This window comes from Anoplolepis gracilipes, chromosome 13, assembly GCF_047496725.1.
Source record: "Anoplolepis gracilipes chromosome 13, ASM4749672v1, whole genome shotgun sequence".
Classification (NCBI taxonomy): Eukaryota; Metazoa; Arthropoda; class Insecta; order Hymenoptera; family Formicidae; genus Anoplolepis; species Anoplolepis gracilipes.
The window spans coordinates 825,306-850,580 of NC_132982.1; the positions used below are offsets into that span (position 1 = coordinate 825,306).

The following is a 25,275-nucleotide window of genomic DNA, read 5'->3' on the forward strand; positions in this document are numbered from 1 at the left end:
TATCAAGGAAGAAAGCGACCCAATGTTCTCCAGGTCGAGTATGGTTGTCGGTGTTAACAACGATGGCCGTCGACCTCGTCCACACCCTCGGAACTCTGTCGGCAGAATACACTCCCACATGTCTGGCATCGAGGTGATGGAGTGCTTGCAAAATTTCGCGAGAGTTCATTTTTTTCCCACAAAGGCGAACGAACGTGCGGTATTATTTGAATAACGTCGGTTTTTACCTCTTTTGATAATGCGATTTTATCAATATCGGCTTTCGGGTTTTCAATGTCGGTTTGCGTAGTAATGTTAGTAATTTTGAACTTGTTTTCATCCAGCAACGTCTTTGATTTCGTCAATTTCACGAATCCCTCTTCTTCTTCTTTTTCAATTAGATGTTCGATTTTTTGCAGGTTATGTTTCTCTATTTCATTACTCGATTTAATATTTTCATTCATGTCACAAAAAACATAATCTTTGCTTTCGATTTCCTCAGCGATTTCGTTGTCCGTGTTCTCGGAGTATATTTCACAATCTTTCTCAGTACTACAACTAACTTGAGTACTAAACGTAACGTCGATATCACGATTATTTTGTGTGACTATCCAGTATTTTAGTTTATAAGCATTGTGTAATGCGCAACGGAAGATTCCAAAATTCCAAAATCCGTGGTGAGAGCAATATCATCTTTCTTCTTCTTTTGACGATAGGTTTTTAAATGGAGAGATATCTTCCAAATTATTTATATCTCTGGAAAGTATATTCCGCAAGTAGCTTGTCTTTTCGTTGCCTCTAACGTAAATGTAACGCACACGTCTTGTAATTTCGCGCAAATGTGAAATAAAATATTTCAGATTAGTTTCACCGTCGAACCACTCGATACCGTGATAATTTTGCAAGAGCCAATTGTTTTCTCGTCTTGCTTTTGCGGATAATTTTCCAAATGGATGTGGAGGCATCATAATACAATGGCCGACGATTGGGGCGTCAATCGAGACAATAGCGACTTCCTTTGGGATAAATTTATCGTTGACATCACGGAAGCCTTGTATGTCGATGACTATGTCCATATTGTGAAAATTTATGTGCTTGCAATGACAAAGTATAACCTCTTCACGAAACGCTCGCGTTCACGTCTCGAATGAAACTAAATCTTCTTTTGTTACAATACACGTTTTTGGAAAACACGGCGATATCGATATTTTATTTGAAATTGGAGGGGGAATTTTTAACCGAGTATTACACTACGAGGCATAAATCGTGCATAGATAAACTAGCCGGAAAAATCGACGATGACTTGACGCGACGCGTCGATTTCTATCACATTATCGAACTCTGCGTAAACAATACAGTTAATGGTCTCGGCGAGAGCTCTCTCGAATCGCACTTCTAATCGCAAACTTCCATGTTTCACAAGATTCCAATGGCCGGCACAATTAGCGGACAAATCGGGTGTAAGGTCAAAAGCAAATAACGTATATCTCTTGAAATAATCCTCTCTACTTATAGAATTTCCTTCATTCAAAAAATGGATATCTGTCCCCGAAAAAAGCGTTTGATAAGCTTCAACATAAAGCGGTTCTTCAACCGAGAAAACCGGCTGTAACGGCCTACTGGGAATTTGCATACCATCGACATACATCGAGAAGAAATTTATACCCCAATTTTTAAAATTAAACGGATTTAATTTTCTATCACCATTAAATGCTTTATTATTGACGAAACCGACTATTATTCGTTTCGGTAGTTGACCTAATATTGCATTATCTATTGATTCCGCCATTACCCCGCTATGAATCGTAAAAGTTTTAACCTCGACTCTCGTAAGTGGATACTTGGCAGTAACTTTACTCAACATTCTAGCGTGTGCGAGTAACACCCCGGCGCTTATTTTCGCTCTTCTCACAAGTAAGCTAGCATCCAATATATGAATTTTCGATAAACTGTTACTTTCCATGAGACAAAATGAATCTTTCGAGCGTACGAGTCGTAAGTGTACTTCTACGCCGTTAATTAAAAATTTGTCTTGATTGAAAACGTCGCAATGAAGATGTCCTATAAGATCTAGCGCTCGTTCTCCGTGAATGTATCGAGCTCGTCTCACGAGCGCGGCGTTGCCTTTTGATTCCAATAGATCGTCCATGTATTCGGGTGTATCCGCGTCTCACAGACTCGAGGTTAGATAGGTAGTTTTTGCGGGTGAAGAGTAATTTAACAACGCCTCGATGTACGCGCGGTACGCGTAAGCGTTGTTCGGAGGCGACACGAGCTTTTGATTGAAATACACGTCGATCTGATTGAAGATGGAGTGGAGTAAATGATTTACGGGCCCTACTTTGACCTCTGTGGCGGCGGCGGTACCTCCCGTTCGCGGCGCGAGGTCGTCGTTGGTTTCCACGCGCACTCGAAGACTCAGCATGGTATGTGTGAGATCTAAATATTCTTCTCCATGGCCTGGGATGACGAATTCTATCAGTGAGTCGTCCGAGAGCGAGCTGACGGGTTTGTAATAGATCCATTGTGAACTTTCGATGCTAGTCTGCGTGGGTGGTAAAGAAAAAAAATCGAGTTCACTTTTTAAACACTCGCTCGAAGGCGTATGAAGAAAATACATGATTATTTACCGTAAATTTTTATCAATATCTTTTACCGATATTTTCGTTGTCTACTGTGTTTAGCGTAGTATCGTTTAAGAAAATATGTCGGATACAGTGCGCTTTCTAGAAATTTTACGAGGTTTCGTGGAGGAGTTATGTCTTTTCTTTGACTTGCAATTTTTCTTTCTCCCCTTGCTTTTTAATGTTTTATTCCGCGCTTTGGTTTTTTTCGGTAATCTTTTCTTATTTGATCGCCGACGTTTACGTGACGACGTTACCGCGGATTTAACGATACGCGCGTTAAGCCCGGCGAAAGGAAACTGAGTTGCGTGCATTTTCGCATCTGTCTCTTCCGAGCCTTTCATCAGACTACTTATTTTTTCTTTAGCTTTTCTCTTGAGATTTTCGCGCGATTCTTTAAAACGGTTTTCGGCCGACACCTTTAGCGGTATATTATTTTCAATATCACCGATTATATTAACACCTGCTTGTAAAGCTTCTTTCCTTACTGCACGCGCTCTTCTACTTAGATAAGGTAGTATACGTCTAAATAATCCTCCTAGAAAACTTCCGATTCCATGACCGTGTTGATAACATGCGCCGACGAAAACTCTCGGAATTCCACCACCTCTGCCGCTTTGTAAATTGTAATACTCGTAGTAGTCTGTCATGTTGCATTTGAGAACTTAATTTTTATCTTTTTCCCTATGACACCGACGTTCGCAATACTAACGGGTTCGCCTAAAGTGTAACGTCACAGTCGATGTTCCGGATTCGAATGCTATTTTTTTTACGAACTGATCTCTTATATCGATTTCAATCCTACTGAAATTTGTTCGTCGTAACGGGATATAATGCAGAGAAGAGAAATGTTTCACTTGATTCGTTCCGTACTCGTAATCGCGACCATGCCCCTCGACCAACACTATTCGGAGAAGAGGAGACTGCACATCGCTTGTTATGTAAGGTTCGCAAATATCACAATAAACGAAGAGTTTATCGGGAATACCGCGAGCCAAACTACAGGGTTCGTAACTAAAGAATCCAAAGTGTCCCTTTTCAAAACCGAGTTTAACAAAAATTGATGTAGATTTTTTTTTCGAATCAGGATTATACGTCGTAAGCATAGTATAGTATCGTCCTTCCCTCTTAGGAGTATTATAAAGTGCATCCCCTAAACCGAGTATTCGTAGAAGTTTACATAATGATTTAGTTTACATTTATTTTCATCACACTCAAGGTAAAACTCTATACTATCGGCGGATAACCCCCGTCGATCCAGACAAAAATGCGAACCGACTCCTTTACACGTCGTATTAATCGCGTCGAGAAGTTCGTCCATATTTTTATAAATGCCAGCCCGTATTTCGTCTTCCCTCGAAATTAGCACAGAATCTTTTTCCTCGTTACCTTGAATGTCAACATCGGCGAATGTGAGTATATTCTCAATGTTTCGCAACAAGCACGACACAATGCGAATAATAATTTACCCTGCACGCGATAAGGTAATACAGGGTGAAAAAGATTGCGGGGAGGGAGTACTCTGCAACGAACGATTCCTTCGACCGAGTCGAAATTATATCCCGGCGATATTCCGATTAATTCCGCGCATTCCTCGCCTACGTATACCGTTGGATGCCCGATCGGAAAAGCACCGGTTTTCAACACATACGGGTACAGTGAACATACATCAACGTAACGTATCTTCTCCGTTCCCGTAATCTCGTAGCGCGTCACAATATTTTCCGTGCGCCCTCCGTAGAAGGAGTGTCGAGGATCGAGCTGTTAGTTGTCTAACATTTGATGATGTTGTAAATATTCACGTATCTCAACATTTTCATTTATATCGTGATCAATATCGCACTCCCATTTCTCTATCACCCTGTATCCCCGTGTTCGAAGACGCAATGTCGTTGCGACGGTATGCTCATAACCTCAATCGTTTGTATCTGTATGATCTGACGAAAGCGGTTTATCGCGATTGACTCGAAAACATTTCGGACAACCATGCCAGAAACATCCGTGAAATTGTAACACGTAATATTGCGCTACCCCGTTTTCCACAGACTCGTAGTACCCATCGACAAGCGTGCCTTCGGGTAAACAATATTCCCTGCTTCGCCCTGCGTGGATAATGCGATGACCGAGCTCACGCTCCTTCCACACTAACCATTGTAGAGCTTTGCTCGACTGAATATTTACACGTCTGTAACCGCCCGCAGGAATAACACCTATCTCTCTTTCGCGCAAAAAGTTTTTTCTGAATACTCTCATGCACGTAGAAGCAATAGTTGTACATTCCTCGAATGGACACACATCCCCGTGCTGTAAAAAGATCTTTCTAAAAGCCATGCACGCTTGTCTAAGAATATCTACGTCATTACGGCAGTAATCCAATATTTCACGTTGAAAATCAAACACGTAGTTCGCACGCGTGATCTCTGAGTGCCATGCCAAAAATTTTTCGCGTTCTTTCACCTGCATGGAATCAGGTGAATAATATTGTACATTGGGCAGTGGACTGACATAAGATTGATTATCGATAGTATTAAATAAGTGAGGAAAAATACCTTTATTCGAAATATCCGTCAGACCGAAAGCCTTGGGTAATTCGGATAAATGCATCGGCATATAATTAACACTATCAATAAATTATGTACGTCCCACCGTTAATACAACTATTTTCGTTCCATTTAAAATTACTTGCGGCTCTAACGAGATACGGTTTTCCATGATATGATGTAAAATAAATTGAGCATCAAACGATTTAGCGTTATGTGCGATACAAATTATTTGTTTAAAATATTTTGTCGGACGCGTTACAAAATCTACAAATTCCTGTACGGGATTACGATGAAATATATTCCCGAATCCCGCACCAACGACATCGCACCGAGGTTTCATTTATTTCCGCGCATGACTCACGAATTTGATGAGCGACGCAGAGCGTAGGCACGTGAATTTTTACATTCGTGGTACCTTGGAGCGTTTCGTCTTGCCTCGTCTCAAAGTCGTAAAACACGAATGCTACGCGGCTTTTTTTACGTGCGGGTATACAATTATTTTCGCCGCTGTTCCTCCGTTGTTGTTGCTCCCCATTCTCTTCGATAAATTCCGCACAATAAGGATTGGAATTATCGCCGCGCCGAATAGGTAACATATAACAAAAGTGGTTCAGCGATTTTAAAGAATGACACACGGTACAATAAGCCATGTCGCATTCGTGTTGTTTATTTCTTTGAATTAACCGGCCGCAATCGTTACAAAATCGTACAATTTCGCAAACGCTTTTTTGCGATTTTCCATCGTATGATTTCCGCGCGCGGTGACGCTCCAAGCACTCACAATTAAAAAATCCCCGTCCACAATTATCGCACCTAATATGTGGCGTATCTGTTTGCTCGCACGGCGGCATCGCGTTACATCGCGGACATTTGTTAGAGCATCGATGCTCCGCCTTATCGGAGCGATAACTTAAATTACACGGAACGCAGTATCCTCGCCCACCCGCGGCGACCCTTAAATTTAAAATTACGTGGAAATGCTTTATGTCCGGATGAAATAATATATTTAAGCACGTTCTTGTCTCTCGCTGTAGAGAGGCTAAGAATTCAACCCCGTTATACAACGGTTTACCGCCCCGACCAAAAGTAACGATATTATATATCACTATAGCAATATTATCCCCAGCGAGATATTGTTGAAAGCGTTCGATTTCGGGAATTCCGCTTCGTTCCTCAGGAATCGTGACACCTGCATTCCTCGTAAGTTGCAACGCTAAGTCGTGTTGTAACACAGTTTTGTCGTCTCACTGCGTTCCATTTTTCATGTAATTCTCCCGTGCGCAAATTTCCACGCTCGTTAAAAATTTGAGCGGATATAAGCGCACGAGGGAAACATAAATTGTCCGAATTGGAAATCGTTAAAATCGAACGCTTAACAATAATATCCCGTGTAAGTGTGTTACGTCCGCTTCCCTGAAGAGGAGTAACTTTAGAAACGCGGATATTAAACGCTAGAGCTATATCATGACCGTCGCAACTTTGCGCTAACGAACTTACAAGATTCCAAATACTCTCGTAAGTCAAGTCGCGAAATGGTCGGAACGATATACCTGCGAGTCCACGCGTAAAATTTCCGGAATCAAAAGTTATCCCGACGTAATCACCCGGTACGCACGAACGTGTTACGTACGTGTGAAGTTCCCGAAACGCGTTCTCTAGCCAGTTATATACATTAGCCCCCTCGGGTACGGGTCGGATACGAAAACTAATTTCGCATCCCTCTATACCGAAATTTCTAAATTGGCGCACGTTTTCCGATAATAATACAATACTTCTAAAATTATTTTCTACCTGATCGCCAGTATATACACCCTCCTCTTCTCTTCTATCGGGCTCGTTTTCCACAGCGTCAAGTGTTTCCTCATCTGCATGCGAGTGATTTTCTTTTTCTCCTACGCGTACTTGTTGATGTTGATCTTGTTGACGTTATATTTCGCCGCTTCTTCCACCCCCGATCTGTACTGTGAAAAATAAGAATAATTAACTTATTTTGATGAAATATTTCGTAAAATATTTCTCTTACATTTAAATTTTGTTAATAATGTAAAATTGTTACGTTATTATTTATGTTAAGTTAACTTACTCGTTTTAATCTTCTCCCTTCAACCTTCTGTTACCTTCTTTTTCTTCTTCTTCTTCTTCTTCCTCAGTCATTTCGCCCGATTCTATTTCTGCCTCTTTATTTCCCTCCATCAGGTCTTCATTCCATACTTCTTCGTTTGCTGCGATGTAATCTAAAAAATATTGTATTATTTCTCTTGTTTAAAAAATCTTTTGCGCTATTTTTTTTTATTCGATGTAATATTTTTTACTTACTTGCAAGCTGAGAGAATATGACCACTTCGTCAATCGAGCTAACTTCTCCGGAAAGCGGTTCCTCAGCCGTCATTCGTTATTCTCATCCCCCTCCGTTAAATCGATAACAGGAGGTTCTGGAGTTAACACTAACATGCGAGCCCGTCCTGAAATGTACGGTATTTTAAAATTTGAAAAATAATATTTTGTTTTTCATCAACGCTATAAAATATGTGTTAAAACTTACGTGAAGGTCCCGCCTCTGGCGACGTGTCTGCTTGTCGTCTCCTGCGTAAACTTAATCTTCGGGTTCGATCTTCGTTTATTCGAGGAAGACGATTTCCTTCGACTCTCGCGATCGCGATCGGACGCGTTGAGTTTAAAAATTGTTTGATTTAAATAACATATTTTATAATTTTAAACCCGATAAAAGTAAAAATAAAAATTTACCATTCAAATTCTGGAGAAATCGATGAAAATGCAGCCGAAGAAATTCTATGTGCCCACCAGCATCGCTCTCTTCCTCACCAAAATAGATTCGCGATTCGATAAATCGCCTTCTCCAGCGATATTCAAAAGTTCGCGAAAATTGCAAAAATGCCCTAGGCGAAATAATACCGCGAGCACCACGCTAGGACACTCGCCAGCGAACTTTCCGAAGACGCTATAATTTTTTTCGTCGTCGCTTGTTAATCCCGATAACAATTTGTCAAATTTCTGGCCACATAAACTCTGTGCCAGTGAAAGGCAAATTTCTACAACGTTTTTAAGATTCCACATGATAATTAATTATTTGCACTGTAACTCGCGTGATGGATAAAATTCAAATTCGGAACTTGAAATGTACTTTTTCCAATACGGAGAACCATATTTATACATTTTAAAGAAAACGCCTCTTTAGGAAGAGGGGAAAATTCTTTGATTTTGTATTGGTCGGATTGTTAAACAAAATGCGATAGGACAATACAATGCAAAACTTTCGAAAGAATGTTTTATTATTATATTTTCTTCTTTTATGATGGATTAACGGTAAGTTCAAAGAAAGTTTTGGAAATAATCTATTTCCCATGTTTACATTTCTTTTTTTGTTACGTACGATAATAAACGAATATTCCTTTTTTGTTACGTGAAATAATCTTTATTATTTTCTTTATTTCCGTGGCGGCTCGTTATAAGAAATATATCGTGAAAAAATTTCGGTAATCTTTATTATTTTCTTTATTTTCTCGCCGACTATTTATAAGAAATATATCGTGAAAAAAATTTCAGGAAAACCAACAAGCAATAAACGCTTATTCCTTTTTTTTGTTACGCAAAGTAATCTTTATTATTTTCTTTATTTTCTCGGCGGCACGTTATAAGAAATATGTCATGAAAAAAATTTCGGAAAAACTAACAAGCAATAAATACTTATTCCTTTTTTTTTTTTTTTTTTTTTTTTTTTTGTTACGCGAAGTAATCTTTATTATTTTCTTTATTTTCCCGGCGGCTAGCTATAAGAAATATGTCGTGGAAAAATTTTGGAAAAACCAACAAGCAATAAACACTTATTTCTTTTTTTTTTTTTTTTGTTACGCGAAGTAATCTTTATTATTTTCTTTATTTTCCCGGCGGCTAGCTATAAGAAATATGTCGTGGAAAAATTTTGGAAAAACCAACAAGCAATAAATAAATATCTTTTTTTTTTTTTTTTTTATAACTTTTATATGTGACGCAAGGTTTTGTTTTTTTCTTGACATTCTTTAGAAATTCTTTCTCTAAATTTATAATATTGAATACAATTTTATTTATTTATATATATATATATATGAAAAATTTTCTTTTATTATATTTTTCACGATTTTTGTAAAACTACGTTATAAAAATATTATTCTCTGAACTTTAGACGCGACACAGGTAAGCTATGGAGAGTAACGTACATTTTTATCTATTTTTTAAATTGATTTAAAATTCCATATACATATAATTTTTTATTATTCTGCGCGCGCATTTTCCCCACCACATTTCTATTTCATCTTTCTAATTTAAGTATTCGGGAAAATTAAGTTCAGTCGTTTCCTGCCATCCGAACTAGCAAGTTCAACTGTAAAAGTACGTTGTTTTCGTTTGTATTCTGTGCGTGATTATTCGAACTTCGATTTTCTACACAGAAGCAGCTATCATGGACAATCGTAAGGAAATTTCAAATTTCAAGAAATCCTTGTATTCAGTCAGCGCTTCTAAGTCAGAATGCAATTTCGAGGGAAAAATCGAACTGCAACGTATGTTGTTATCTACAACATATGGCCTGAATTCATCCTATACGAAGAAAATTCATGTGGGCCTTATGGCGTCGGATGGAAAGGAACTGGATTTTCTACCGATTGTTAAATTATCATCTCATAGCGCTGAAGGAATTTGCTTCGATATGGAATCGTGGCAGAAATTTCAAGAAAACATGGAACAGATGTCTTGTACTTAAACGGTGATAAAATTAAACAGAGTACGATTATCATCGACAAAATAATTATAAATTTTACTACCGCATATGGTGCTAGAGCTGTGCTAGTAGCGTATCGCGAAAACGTGCAAGAAGATCTTCCTTCCGAAAACATCGAGGATACGAACGCAAACGGACCTACACCGAAGAAACGGAAAACTTACAGCGTTGCGATAGTAATGCAGAGAGCAACCTTTCTGGGACTGGAAAATATAGTTGGATGTGTAAACGCTCGTTTGAATCAACTAAATTTACGTTCCAACAGTGTCAACGAATGTGCGCGATATCTAATTAACGAAATAGAGATAAATCTTCCTATCAATAGTAACATTAATAGCAGTATTATAAAACTTCTGATCAATAAATAGCAAGGAAATAGAACGTAACGTTCGCATTCAGCTAAAAGATTTATCATTTCTCGATATATACTTTGAAATAACATTTTTAGAAATAATCTCACTTTACCTCAATCAAATTGTACATATGATAGTAACAAAACAAAAATTATAATCATTATCCCAGGAATATTTTCTTCAATTATTCATTTTGTAAAAACTTCTTGAATAATTTTGATTTTGTAAAAAATTTTAAATATAAACGTTACATATTTGTACATTTAAATCTATTGTCGATTTCTTTCACCCACTCCTCTTTCCCATTTTACATATAAGTAGTTCCGTTACTTTTATTGTTGAAAGAGGATGTTCCGCAACCTCTTTCAACAATAGGCGCTCATCGTAATATAAGGCACCGATAATACTATTTGTTTTGTTGCGTCATACCATCGCGTTTGATAGAACCTGCACGTTCCTGTGTTATTATCTTTTTTTCATTTTCACAGGCATGACGTTATACATGGTCAACTATCATGTGACGTCATTTGTTTTGACGGGCCATACCTGCCCCACGTGCAGAACGCGCTTTTCCGTCCCACCACCGTCTCCGTAACCGATATCGCCCCAAAGGCCATACCTGCCTCGCTTGCAGAACGTCAAAGCGCTTTTTCCTCCCTTCACCAACATCGTAACCGATATCGGCCCAAGAGCCATACCTGCCCCACTACGTAACATAAATGCCTTATCTAACCTATACTCTAGTAAGTTCTTATTTAGCTCAGCACACCAGGACCAGGATCAGTAATACGAAGGACCCAGGTTCAAGTCCCGAGTAAACCAGAAAATTTTTCCAAAAATAAATTTTTCTTACCTGAGCACGAACCCTTTCCCCTCCAACTACCACTTTTTTCTGTCAGTCCCGGTGGTGGTGGGGGAAAACACCAGACACCCCCCGCGGTGCCCGAGGGCGCGATGGTGGAGGTTTGTTTTGACAGGCCATACCTGCCCCATTACTACTAGTAGTAAATGTGTAATTCTGACAACATAAAAGATTAGTGAGCTAAATTTTCTTTTCATTAATTTAATAAAGAGTATCAATTTATCAATATGTTTATTTTTATAACAAAATTTCTTTTATAGCTTTTATAAGAAAAAAATGCTTTCACTACTACTTTTTTTTTTATCACTCTTTTTATTCAATTTTGTATAAGAAATAGAAAAAACATATTTAGAACATTCAAACACAAAAAAATAATTTCGACTTTTACTAATTCTAAGTAAATACTAACATCTATCAACATTTATAAAACTTTAAAGACTATTTTAAATTCTCTTTGACTTTTTCCAAAGCTGGTTTGATTTTTTACCAGTAAATTTTAGGTTTAGCTGAAATTCGAGATTTTATAGTAACATATAACAAAAATTTTATAATATATTTATAAATATTTTAATATTTTCTTAATATACTTAATATTTTATTAATATTTTTTATTTAGGAATTGTTTTAAAGATATAATTTATAAAAAAAATATACAATTTTCATAGCGACTCTCTCACTAGTAATGTTGTAATGGATTTTATGGAAGTCAAATTACAAAATATTATCGTTTTCAAATGATACAAGTCATCACTGAAAAGTTAAAAATCTGTCTTGTGTAATAGAAGTAGGTATTTGGATTTTTAGATCAAACAAAACATTTGAAGAACATGTTGTGCCTCCGCGAAGGGGCACGGGATTGTCGGGAAATCGTTTCGGGAATGTCGGGGATGCGTCGGGCGTTTCCCCCTTTGTTTTTATTGTACTCTGCTTCTCTTTTAATTATAATTCGTTTTATTCTTCTACTTCACGACATGTACAGTTCTTTTATCTCTCGGAAAAATATAAGATAGTTTAATTGAAATCAATGGTGTGTTATTTTGTCACTGCTCCCAGCGAACGTTATACTACTCGCGCTTGCTGTCGGTTAAAGTGAGAGAGCGGTATCTCTCGTATACGCCGTCGTACCGGTAGTCTGATACGCGTCGGCTTATCTCAGGTGCGCGTATCTCTCTCAGTCATGCGAGTATGACTTTGTTGAATCTGGTCAGTAGCTGCTCGTGGCGATTATTACTCGTTCGGTTCTAATTAACGACTGCCCGTCGCTTCATTGCGGCGGGTGCTGAGCTTCCCTCCGAACTGCATGGTTTTTCGGAGGAGGTCCCTTAGCAACATGACCAAATATGGTTATGTTGCTGAATTCGCGTTTTAGTGCAGACGAGGACGTTCAAAGTCGAATTTCCTCGCTTGTACTTTTAGCGATTCAGCGACACCTTTCCGGTGCGTCTCCGAGAGCGCTTTCCGGTTTCGCGTTCGCTCTCGGTCTCGGGCGCGCGTGGCTCGCTGCGTCAGCGGCTCGCGCGATTATCGCTTCGCTCGCGATGCATTCCTGCATCTATATAATTATATGTATATATATATATATATATTTATCAAATCTGTAGCCTTTTCTGGGGCTATAACACCCCTCCCCCGTTGGAAAAGAAAACGGAGGTACAACGTTTTCTGTTTTAGTTATATATATATATATATATATATATATATATATATATATATATATATATATATTATTTTCTTATTCTAGTTTACAATTTTGTTTGTTTTCGCGTTTACAATATTTAAATATAATCGTTTTTCTTATCTAAAATCGCGTGCTTAGGCTACGTTTTAATATTGGTTTTGGGAGTCGATCGATCGGTTCGGATCGCTCCTCGTCGTATATCCTAATTAATGGTCGCTTTCTTCTTTCATTTTTGTTTTTTATGACTATGTAAAGTACAATTAATATTATTATTATTGTTATGGTGATTGTTCCGCTTGTCGCCATTGGATATACGAATTGTTTTTTTGCGAAGAAATTTTGTTCGTTACTTTTTAAATTGTTGTCTATTTCTTCTAGTTGTAATTTTAATTTTGTCAGTTCCATTCGGTGTTGACCTATGTCTTGTATCGTGTCATTATCGTGTTGCGTTCTCGTACCAGTGTCAAGTTATATTCAGGCAGGTACGTTTCTATATCCGTTTCATAGATTGTCTGCTTTGTCTGTATAGTCATGTCTGGAGTTATTAATTTGCATTTTCCCTTCAGCGTAATTTTTCCAGTGTTTTTAATCACTGTTTTGTATTCTTGTCGTTTGTCGTATTGTATTGTTAATTGTTGTTCTGTAGCAGTCGAGTAGAGCCATGTCTGTGGCTGTTGTAATGCGATCCATGTGGTACGCATTGATATAATGTATTTCGTCTTACAGTTACGTTGACGCTGCTGTGTATAAATTTGTATTTCGCATGGTGCATTTAAATTTACTCTATATGTCGGTGTCGCATGCTCACATGTGTATTGTGAGTTAATGTTAATACAATCGTTTAAATCTTTTTCTGTTACTAAAACGTATGTTAGTTTTTCTTTGTCTATCGCAATTATTTTATTGTTAATTTCTGTTACTGCGAATATATTGTTATAACTGAATACAGGTAACGCAATTACATTCATTATGGTATAGCTCGGTTGCGCAATTAATGGGAAGATTAGAATGGTATAAATAATTGCTTTATCGCTGAATGCGCTTATTTTCGCGTATTTTTCTATAGTAAGCCAATCTTCGGTGTGTACTTGAAAAGGGAAGTACAGTCCTTGTGGCAACTGCTGTGTTGCTTCCTTTAAATGTGTTATTATGCTATCTATCGGTGTTAATCTCGGATGTATTGCTCCGTTTTTTGTATATGTTAGATATTCTATAATGTTATCCGCGTCGCGTATTAATTCTGCTATTACTGCGGTAATTATGGTAAAGTGTTCGTTTATCTCGCTGCGTTCGATATACTCAGTTACTCGTTTCTGTAAGAGGTATTCGTTACGTTGTATTGTATTTTCGATTTTATCAATATGCCCGATAGTCGTATTTATTATTTTAATTTGATTTTGTACGGCATGCTGTATTGTTTTTTGACTGTTTTCTAATATGTTAAGTTGTTCGTTAATTCGTTTTTCGTCGTTAACGTCCATTGTGCTAAATAAAGACTTTGATAAGGAACCTATTCCGTCTATGAGTCCTCGTCGTTTATTTGTCTGTTTTTTGTATATCGTTTTAATTTGTATTATGACATTTTTTAAATATTTTGCTTCTCTTTTTGTTAGAATGTCTAGGTTCACACATGTATCTCGAAGATAATGAGCGTGAAATTTCATAGTTTCGCATAATCTTTCGGTCTGTTTTAAATATTCGTTTATTTGCTCGTATCTTTCGTCTAAGTTTGATAAGTCTAATTTTATTACTAGTTTCCAGTTTTCTTTTGCGTAGTGGATTTGTCCGATTTCTTCGAAAAATAATCCTGGGTTATGTTTAAATTCTTGTATCTGGTATGAGGGATTCGTTTCGTCGTCTTTCGTGTGACCTTTGCTGATCCAGCAGGCGAATGTCCTGTAATATCATATTATATTTCATTTTATTATATTTTATCTCTTGGGTGTCGCTCGCCTTCTCTGACTTCGCGGGGTTCGCGCTAATCCAGCGGGTGATACACCGGTAATATTATAATGTGGGTTTAGTCTCTCAGCGACTTTGGGTTGAGGTGGATCTCGCGTTTTTTATTTGAAAGATGTTGCGCTTTTTGCTCCAATGGAGTTTGCCGATTTGTCGCCAGTGCGATGGATATCAGGATGGTATTCATCCCGATATCTGCCGCGAGTGTTTTCGGGGTCGCCTACCGGTTGTGGGCTTACCGCCACCTGTGGACCCTGTAGTGCGGGCGCGGAACGACGTTCTCCGAAGTTCCCGGGTCGCGGGGGGTACTTTGTCCCTCCGCGTTACGTTCTCGGTGCCTGGTGAGAGATTTGTGCGGGCAGTGGTGCCGGCCTTGGACCCGATGCATCCCGTCCGCGTGGAGATGAGGAAGGTCCATGACCAATTTGACTTTTACGAATTGAGATGTCGCCGGGGGGAGGAGGAAGACTAGGACATGGATTCTTGAAGAAGGTGAGTACTAGTTTTCTATATATGGCTTAAGCTTGTTTGCGTGTAAGCGGGTGTTTTTCCTTCCTTTCTTCACCGTGTAGTTGTTATTCGAATGCTTTTCGATTATTATGTATGGTCCGATCCATAGAGATTCGAGTTTTTTCGATCTTCCGCGTCGTAGCGTTTCATCATAAATGGGTACTTTATCGCCGATTTTGAACTTTGTTTCTTTTGCGGTTCGATCGTAGTGTTCCTTCGATTTCAGTTTTTTCTCTGTGAGACTATCTCTTGCAACTTGATTCGTGGCGCGTAGTCTTTCTTTTAGCTCTTGCGCGTAATCGTCATAGTTGTATGTCGGTTGTGGTGGTTTCGTTAATGCTGTCGGTATTTCGGCTTGGTGTCCGTATACTAGCTCGAAGGGCGTGTATCCTGTAGCTGTATGTGGCGTAGTGTTGTAGGTGAACATCGCGAACGGAATCCATTCGTCCCAGTCAGTCTGATCATTATTAATATAATGTCGTAGATATTCTGTTAATGTTCTGTGCGATCGTTCTAACGCGCCGTTACTTTCAGGATGATACGCGGTCGTCTGAATTTTATTTATTTTTAATAATTTACACGTATTTTTAAAGATTTCGCTTAAAAAATTTGCCTTGATCGGTTAAAATTTTTTCCGGTATTCCGTATTCTAAAATTATTTTCGTGGTAAATTCTTTACTCACGGTGTTCGCTTCTTGATTTGGTATCGGTATTGCTTTACTAAATTTTGTCAAACTATCTTGAAAAGTTAGTAAGTATTTATTTCCGGTATTAGTTATCGTTAATGGACCGACTATATCTAATGCACATTTTTCGAACGGTTTACTCGGTGTATCGGTGATAACGAGAGGTGCTTTAAATCGTCGCGATAATTTATTTTTTTGGCAAGTGTCACATTTTTTAATGTATCGCTCGACGTCTTTCGTTAACCCGGTCCAATTGTGCGTGAGGCGAATTCTGTTTATCGTCCTCTCGATACCTTAGTGTCCTCCTGTGGGTGCATCATGATATTCATATAATATTTGTTTCTTTTCTTCTGCGCTATAGGCACGTGTCGCATCGTTGCTATCTTTCTCGTTCTCTTCTTTATCTCTTTCTTCGCTGCTGATATCGCCCATCTCTTCGTCTTCGGCGGTGAGAATCTTTTCTCTCTCTTGCTCGTCATTGTCTCGTGTTACGTTGCGGCTTAGCGCATCGGCGTTCGCGTTCGCACGTCCGGTCTTATGTATTATCTCATAATCGTACTCTTCTAATTTTATTCGCCATCGAATTAATCGTGATCCTGGATCGTTCACGTTAAATAACCATATTAGAGGTTTGTGATCTGTAATGACCTTAAATTGTGTTCCGTACACATAGGGTCTGAAATGCTTTACAGCCCATACAATAGCTAATAGTTCCTTTTCGGTAGTGCTATAGTTCTGTTCCGCGCGGTTCAGTACTCGGCTGGCGTAAGCTATCGGTTGGTCGCTGCCTATCTTTCCTTGCGATAAGACCGCTCCGATCGCATAGTCGGATGCGTCTGTAGTTATATTAAATTGTTCAGCGAAATCTGGATATTTTAATACGGGTGCCGTTATTAATTTATTTTTAAGTACTTCGAAAGCATTTTGTTGCTCTGCGGTCCACACAAATTTTTCGGTTTTCTTTGTCAATTTCGTTAATGGTTTAGCTATTTTCGAAAAATCTTTTATGAATCTTCGATAGTAACCGGCTAGACCTATAAATGATTGGATATCTTTCACCCTTTTTGGCGTCGGGAAATCTCTTACCGCTGTTAGTTTAGACGGGTCAGGAGATATTCCATGTTCCGATATTATATAGCCCAGGTACATTACTTCTTTGCGTAGGAATTCGCATTTATCCGGCTGTAGTTTTAAATTATTAGTTCGAAGTCGTTGCAGCACTTCCTTGAGTCGCTTGTTATGATCTTCGAGGCTTGCTCCGTAAATGACGATGTCGTCTAGATAGACCAGGCATTTGAGTCCTTGTATTCCTGTCAATACAGAGTTCATTAATCTCTGAAATGTCGCCGGTGCGTTTTTCAATCCAAAGGGCATTCGGTTGAACTCGTAATGTCCATACGGAGTTGAAAAGGCAGTTTTAGACTTGTCCTTTTCGGCCATTGGTATTTGATGATATCCGGATGCTAGGTCTAATGTTGTGAAGTATTTTGCGTTTCCCAGCTGGTCCAGTATATCCGTAATATTAGGCAGAGGGAAGGAATCGCCGATCGTCAAGTCGTTGAGCTTTCGAAAGTCTATAACTATTCGAAGTTTCGGTTTACCTGATACGTCGGTCTTTTTTGGTACTACTAATAGCGGAGCGTTCCATTGACTCGCGCTGGTACGAATTATTCCGTCTTCCAACATTTGTTGCACTTGTTTATTTACTTCCGTCTTATGTTTCTCCGGAAGGCGATACGGTCTTACATTTACCGTTGAGGCGTCTACGCGCGTATTTATCTTGTGCGCTACCGTCGCAGTGCACGACAGTGGTTCTCCATTCAGGTGAAATATGTCGCTATATTCATCACATATCCTTGAGAGTGCCTGTCGTTCTTCAGAGTTGAGATGCTGTGTTCGCAACAATTGTCAGATGCGCTCGTTACGTGGGGTATTTTTATCGTACGTCCCCACGGCTATTGTATAGATACCGTGCGGGTTATCTTTATCGATGTCGTCTATTGTTACAACAGGTGTACGTATCTCAATAGTCTCGTCTGTTGTGTTGATAACGCTGATTGGGCAGAGAAAGTTTTTCGGTTCTACTAGACATCTTCCTATATATATTCCAGGGGCTGTTTCTTTCGCGCGTACTATTCCCGCTTCGTTTCGATTAGTCGCGGCTTGCACAATGGTTTCACTGCGTGGTTTCAAGATAATTTTATTATATGGTCGCATCTTGAGTACATCCGTACAGATTTTTAACTCTTTATTTTTGTAATCGCACGATACCTTTTGCTTCCTTAGGAAATCGATTCCTAGTATCCCGTCGTATTCCATGGGGAAGTCGTCCTTTACTACGTAAATTGCATGTTTAATGTCTTGTCCGGTTAGATTAATTGTTGCATGCATCTTCCCTATTGTATATATTTTGTGTCCGGTTATTCCTATTAACGCTAATTTTTTATTGTATATCAATGTTTCGCCTTTTAAATGCTTTACTTTTATTAGTGATATGGTCGCACCGGAATCGTATAACATGTTTATGCGCCCTGTCTTCGTTTCGCGTATGGGCATCGTTACGACGTCGAGTCCTTGTTTATCTCGCGTCTGTCGTACGTGTGTCACCTGATATTTCAGCGCGCGCTTTGCCTTGCTATCGCTTCTTTCTTCTTCGTCGTTACTACGCTCGGAGTCGGAACTCTTTCCTCGCGTCTTATAACGCGTTCCTTTTGAATTAATTTGGATATCGCTCGATTTATTCGCGTTGTTCGGGTTTTTTCGAGCCTGGGGTTTTCCTTGCGGTCGGCCGTTTAAAGACCAACACTCGTCGCGATTATGTCCGCGCTTTTTACAATGCTTGCAAAATTTTTCTACCACATTGACGCGTGGTCTTTCGGGTTTCGGCAGAGCGTATCTGCTCGTTCGACAATCTCGTCCATAATGTCCTATCTTGCCGCATTTAAAACACGTTGCATTAGTATCTCGAGGCGGTCGCGAGTAATTCGAGTCGAGTTTATTTTTATTTTGATAACTGTTTGTTCTCGCTCCCATCGGCTTGATAAGTTTTTCTTCCGAGCTCGCGCCGTTTATCGCCTCTTGCAATGTCGAGAAGCGTTGTGACCGTACGAGTACTTTCAAGTCGTCGCGTAGTCCGATTTAATAATTAATTAACGCTTGGTCTCTGATAGTTTGCTGAATCGTGCGTTTTTGTTCTAGAGTATGCTCTTTTCCTTCGGTCATAGAGTCATATAATTTCATAGCTACTAGATCGACACGCTGTCCGAACGCGTAGGCGGTTTCGCTTGTTTTTTGTTTTAATGAATTAAATTCGACTTGTAAGTGTGTCGTGCTTTGTTTCGTTTGATAACAAGCTTCGAGTTGCGTCCGAAATTCATCGAAAGTGCGTATATCGCGTGTTTCAAAATCTTGTCGCGCTCTTCCGCGTAACTTTGTATATAATATTGCTTGCATAAGAGATTCTTCATCTGCCGGATTTGTATTTTGTATTGCGTATGTGCATGAATTCACGAAATCTTGCAACTTGTGTCGCGACATTCCGTCAAATTCCGGAATCATTTGCCTCGCTTCCTTTAACGTCAGGAAATTGGGTGCCATACTACGTCGGCTTCTAACGTCGCGATCGGTCCGTCCGTAATATATGCTTTCGGCAAGTTCTTCTCGACGGCTTGTATTTTGATCGCGTTGCTGTAGTTGAGCTACTTGCTCTGTTAAGAATTGTATTGCATAGCGCATTTCTCTTAACATGGCGGACGTAGAGTCGTTTGTCGATTCTTCTCGCGGTTGTACCGGTTGATTAATTGTTCGTCGCAATCGTGCGATCTCGTCGTCTACCGCGTCATTAGACACGTTTGCGGACGTAGACGCGCGGGGATTTTGAGCTTCTGCCATCTCGCGCGTTCGTGCGTAGATTTCTTCGGGATCAAAAATCTCGCTCTCGTAAGATGTCAATGAAAATTCTCGCCGGAGTGATACCTGACTTGGAGTTCGACTAAGATACGGTCTCGTTCGTCTGGTTGAGTCGTGTAAATCGTCAGTGGGGTCAGTCGGATTATTTTCAACAAGACTCGCGTCGAAACTCGTAAATGGAAATTCGCGTTCTGTTATAACATTGCTCGGTAGCTCTGTGTCACTATCACTCGAGTATCGAGTTTCGAGGTTCCGTCGGACACTATCGCGTATGTCTCGGAGCGCTTCTACGGCTACACTCGCGGGACTTAATTCGCAATATTTTATAGCTCGATTTGCTCGTTCGCTAAGCAACCACGACTTATTTGCTATCGGTTTCGGTACGTTTCTTCCTTCCGACATTCACGCAAATTTAATTAAAATTAATTTGGTTCGGACTTACAGTAGTAGTATCGCTCGCATATTCGCTCGCTGTCTCGGTTCTCGCTGACGTTGCGTCCTTCGCTCGGCGGCTGATAAGGCTGGCGGTCGCGTTCCGGCGGCGATGCGTCGTCGATGGAGTTGTCGGAGGTCGAGCGGCTTGGCGGCTCGCGTCCTTGCTCCAATCCTGCGATGCTCTGCTTATCTCGTAGTCCGTAGTCGTCTGCTCTGCATGTGGTTTTTCCTTGGCTTCTTGATGTCCGTCAGTGTTTGCTAACTTTCTGACGTGCCTGCCTGTTTACGCACTTTTTATTTTATTGCAGGTCTTGCACGACGGTCGAGGTGCCAACTCCTCAAGATCCACCGGGGGTGTTCCCAGGATCCCACCGCTGCCACCAAAATGTTGTGCCTCCAGGAGGGGGCACAGGATTTTTTGGGATTCGTTCAGGGAAGGCCGGGGTCACGGCGGGCAGTGACTTCCTTTTATTTTAATAATATTTTTTAATTGCTTGCTTTCTTCGTTTTGATAATAAATAACAGTTAAATAAAACTAATCAACTTACAATCAACTACTAACAACTTCTTAAAAGAAAACTCGAATCTTATCCTTACCAGAGCGGATAAAGGTAACGTTACTGTTGCTTTGGATAAAGACAAATACACCCAAATAATAAACAATTTATTGTCAGATAAAGAGACTTATATTTTATTAAACAAAAACCCTATTAATAAACTAATCTCAAGCCTCAATGACATACTGAAACGGTGGAAAAAACAAGAATACATCTCGACCATTGAATATGTGAAATGTCCTTCAGTGAAGGTAATTTACCGCGAGCATATGGGTTACCAAAAATTCATAAGATTAACATCCCTTACAGGTTGATTGTATCATCTATCAATAGCCCATTATACAATTTAGCCAGTTGGTTACATAAAATCATGTACGACAGCTTCCCGAAACCGAATAGTCACATTGCAAATAGTTTCGATCTAGTCAACAAATTATCTAATTTACATATTGACAATGATTATGAGTTGTTTTCGCTAGATGTAATCTCATTGTTCACTAACATCCCGATCAATTTAGCAGTAGAAAGCATATCAAAAAAATGGCAATATATCACAAATAATTGCAACATCCCAGAATCAGAATTTTTAACAGCAATAAACCTAGTCTTAAACTCTACATACTTTGTCTTCAATAACAAATTTTATCAACAAACTTTTGGAACACCAATGGGCTCCCCACTCTCTCCGATCATCGCCGACATAGTCCTACAAGACATAGAGGAGAAAGCATTGACGTTATTGAATTTTACCCCTCCCATTTACTTCAGATACGTGGACGACATATTAATATCGGTACCTCCAAAATTTATTGACGAGACATTGACAATTTTTAATTCTTTCCATAACAGAGTACAGTTCACTGTAGAAAAAAATGATCACAACAAGATTAACTTTTAAGACCTAACACTCATTTTAATTAATAACCATCTGATATTTGACTGGTACCATAAGAACACATTCTCGGGTAGATATCTCAATTTCTATTCCTAACAACCAAAAAAGAGGCATTGTAATAGGCTTAGTTGATAGAGTATATTCTTATTATCACATCCCACGTTCCATGAAAAGAATATTCAATTTATAATAAAGATTTTACTGGACAACTCCTATCCAACCGATTTTATATTCAGAACAATTAATAACCGCATAAAGTTTTTAATTAACAATAGACCATCCGACAGAAAATTACAAACACCCAATAATAACTCATATTTCACAATTCCATATTTGCATACAGTAACTGATAAAATAAAGAATGCTCTAAAAGATGTCGACATCAGATTAGCCTACTATAGTATAAACAAAAACAAATTTATTAAGACACACAAAGATCCTATCCCTAGTCCCATGAAAACCAACGTGATATATAAAATTAATTGTCTAAATTGCGACGCTTCTTATGTTGGTCAAACGGGCAGAAAGCTGAATATTAGGATAAAAGAACATAAGACCAACATAATGAAACCCAATAACAACAAATTAGTGATCACTGACCACCGCCTAACATACAATCATGACTTTGATTGGGACAATGCACAAATACTAGACAACGAGCCCTATTACACAAAAAGACTAATATCTGAAATGTTATACATTAAACGACAAATATATAGCATAAATCTACAAACAGATATAGAATGTTTGCCAGCTATTTACGATGATATAATAAACAAACTGCCTAAGATCTAATGCCACCTATCTAACTCTTTCCATCTTAAATGTATTTTTCGCCCTTCAGCTCATTACCATTTGTACCATCGGCATAACCACACGTTAAACATCAGTTGTCGCGATATATATACCATAGATTTAACAACACACAAACGGAGTGCATATCCTGTAAACTTTTTCTGAGTCACCATTTTACACAAACTAACGGTAAATTACTTTATTACAAACAGGTATTTATTATACTCATTTTATTAATACAGACTTAACCCCTCAATCTAACTGCATACCTCCCTCGGTCTGGAAACCTCGGAGAATTGCCTCGCGGGATTATTATGCAAGCCGTACAAAAAAAAAAAAAAAAAAGAGCCGAATAAGTTGGATCGTTTTATATATATGTAATTTATACAACTAACATGCGATAAATATGTACAGTGGTTCTGAGGCAGTGATCCTTTTAATCATGCGAATACGATCACGGATTTTATGTTCACACATGTCTTACGCCTTTATTATGCGATGTTTTTATCATTAATTTCGTTTTTATTTATAATTCATTTATTTAATTTATATATTATGCTGAAGAGAATTCAAAACATGAATCGAAACGTTCAAATCTTTATTGTAATTTCCGTCATTCTATAGAATGTTATTAATGTACTTAATGTCAATACAATTGCGACATATCATCTATATATAAAAAACTTACAATTTTATATTCACATCTCCTCGCTCCTATTGCCTCTTTATTATTTACTTATTTATTAATCGGAGCTCTTTATATAATTTTAAAATCAATGGGTTGGTATTTTGTCACTGCTCCCAGTGTACGTATTTACACTCGTGTGTATTATCGGTTAAAGGGAGAGAGCGGTATCTCTCGTATACTCTGTCGTACAGGTAGTCTGATATGCGTCGGCTTATCTCAGGCGCGCGTATATCTCTTAGTTATTCGTGTATCTCGTTCTATTTAATAACTGTCCGTGACGATTATTCCTCTTTAGGATCTGATCAACGACTGCCCGTCGCTTCATCGTGGCGGGTGCTGAGCTTTCCTCCGAACTGCATGGTTTTTCGGAGGGGGTCCCTTAGCAACATGACCAAATATGGTTATGTTGCTGAATTTGCGTTTTAGTGCAGGCGAGGAAGTTCAAAGTCGAATTTCCTCGCTTGTACTTTTAGCAATTCGGCGACACCTTTCCGGTTTCGTGTTCGCGCTCGGTCTCGGGCGCGCGTGGCTCGCTGCGTCAGCGGCTCGCGCGATTATCGCTTCGCTCGCGATGCATTCCTGTATCAATATAATTATATGTATATATATATATATATATATATATATATATATATTCATTAAATCTGTAGCCTTTTCTGGGGCTATAACAATATATATATGTATATACAATATATATATATATATATATATATATATATATATATATATATATAAAATACTAATATAACATTAGTATTTTTGCACACAACATATATATATACATACATATTATGTACGCATACATCTATATATTTCTGTATGTATCGCGCATTTTACGGATGTCTTATATATGAAATGAACATATATATATATATATATATATATATATATATATATATATATATATATATATATATATATGTATGTATGTATATATATGTGTTGTGTGCAAAAATACTAATGTTATATTTTTTTTTCAGTGCATAAACGACGCAGTTCGGCGGGCAGTGAACCGCGAAAGGAAAAAAGCTTTGAAGACAAATGGGGGGGTATGCGAGCACCAGGATACATGGTTGCGCCCCCCGCACCGTCAAGCGGATATGTTAGTGCACCTGCACAATTCAGATATGTTGCTGCAGCTACACCATCCGGATACGGATGCCTGTACTATCAGTATACGCACCCGCGTCATCTGGATGACATGTCCCATATAAATAATTTTATATTCTTTTTGATAGAATTAAATAGATATATAAAAGTGTAAAACGTTTAGTTCCATTTAGTAAATATATATTTTATATTTATATAGTATATATGTATATTATACATTGTATATTATACATTTCTATATTTTACATTTTTTTCAAAAAATAATTCATCTTTTTACTAAATGGAACTAAACGTTTTATACTTTTCTATTCATATAATTCTATCAAAAAAATTAGATATAAAATTATATCAATTTAAAAAAAATATATGTCAATTACTTTTGTAAGGGTGATTCCACAATGAATCGTTCGTTGTAAATCGTAAGCGAATACATCAATCATAGTTATTTAGAGAAGAATAATTGAATCTTATAGGCGTCGTCGGCGTCATCGTCGCCAATGCCGGTGGCAGTGACAGTAGCATCTGCATCATCGACGTCATCCGCATCATTGTCGCCGATGTTGATGTCGATTCGCTTATAACTTACTAACCACTCATTGTGGAATCACTTTATAATAAAAAAAAGAATTTTTATATTTTTTTATAATCAATATAAATTATAAATATATATATATATATATATGTATGTATATATATAATACAATACATTTATAATTGAAGAAAAAGTAACTAAAGATGTTTTTCTTTTTAGCCGTATATGATAAATTCAAAATTAATTATTTAATAAATTAATATAATACAGTTACACATATTGAATATAGTTATCTTTATTTACACTTTACACTATAATGACATAAATAATGAATACATGTTCCAACAATATTCAATATATGTATTTATGTATGTATATTATATGTA

The 25,275-nt window shown here is 38.2% G+C and overlaps 2 protein-coding genes across 2 annotated transcripts in view; one reads left to right on the top strand and one right to left on the bottom strand.

Annotated features, from left to right (window-relative positions):
* Nucleotides 1–25,275, top strand: part of LOC140672728 (uncharacterized) — a 193,289-nt gene that overhangs the window by 51,063 nt on the left and 116,951 nt on the right. The window lies entirely within an intron of this gene.
* On the bottom strand, nt 1,259–2,128 carry LOC140672733 (uncharacterized protein F54H12.2-like). The gene is made up of 2 exons (XM_072905113.1): nt 1,684–2,128; nt 1,259–1,521 (listed from the first exon to the last, which is right to left on the bottom strand). The coding sequence occupies exons 1-2, from the start codon at nt 2,126–2,128 to the stop codon at nt 1,259–1,261; spliced, it is 708 nt and encodes a 235-aa protein (XP_072761214.1).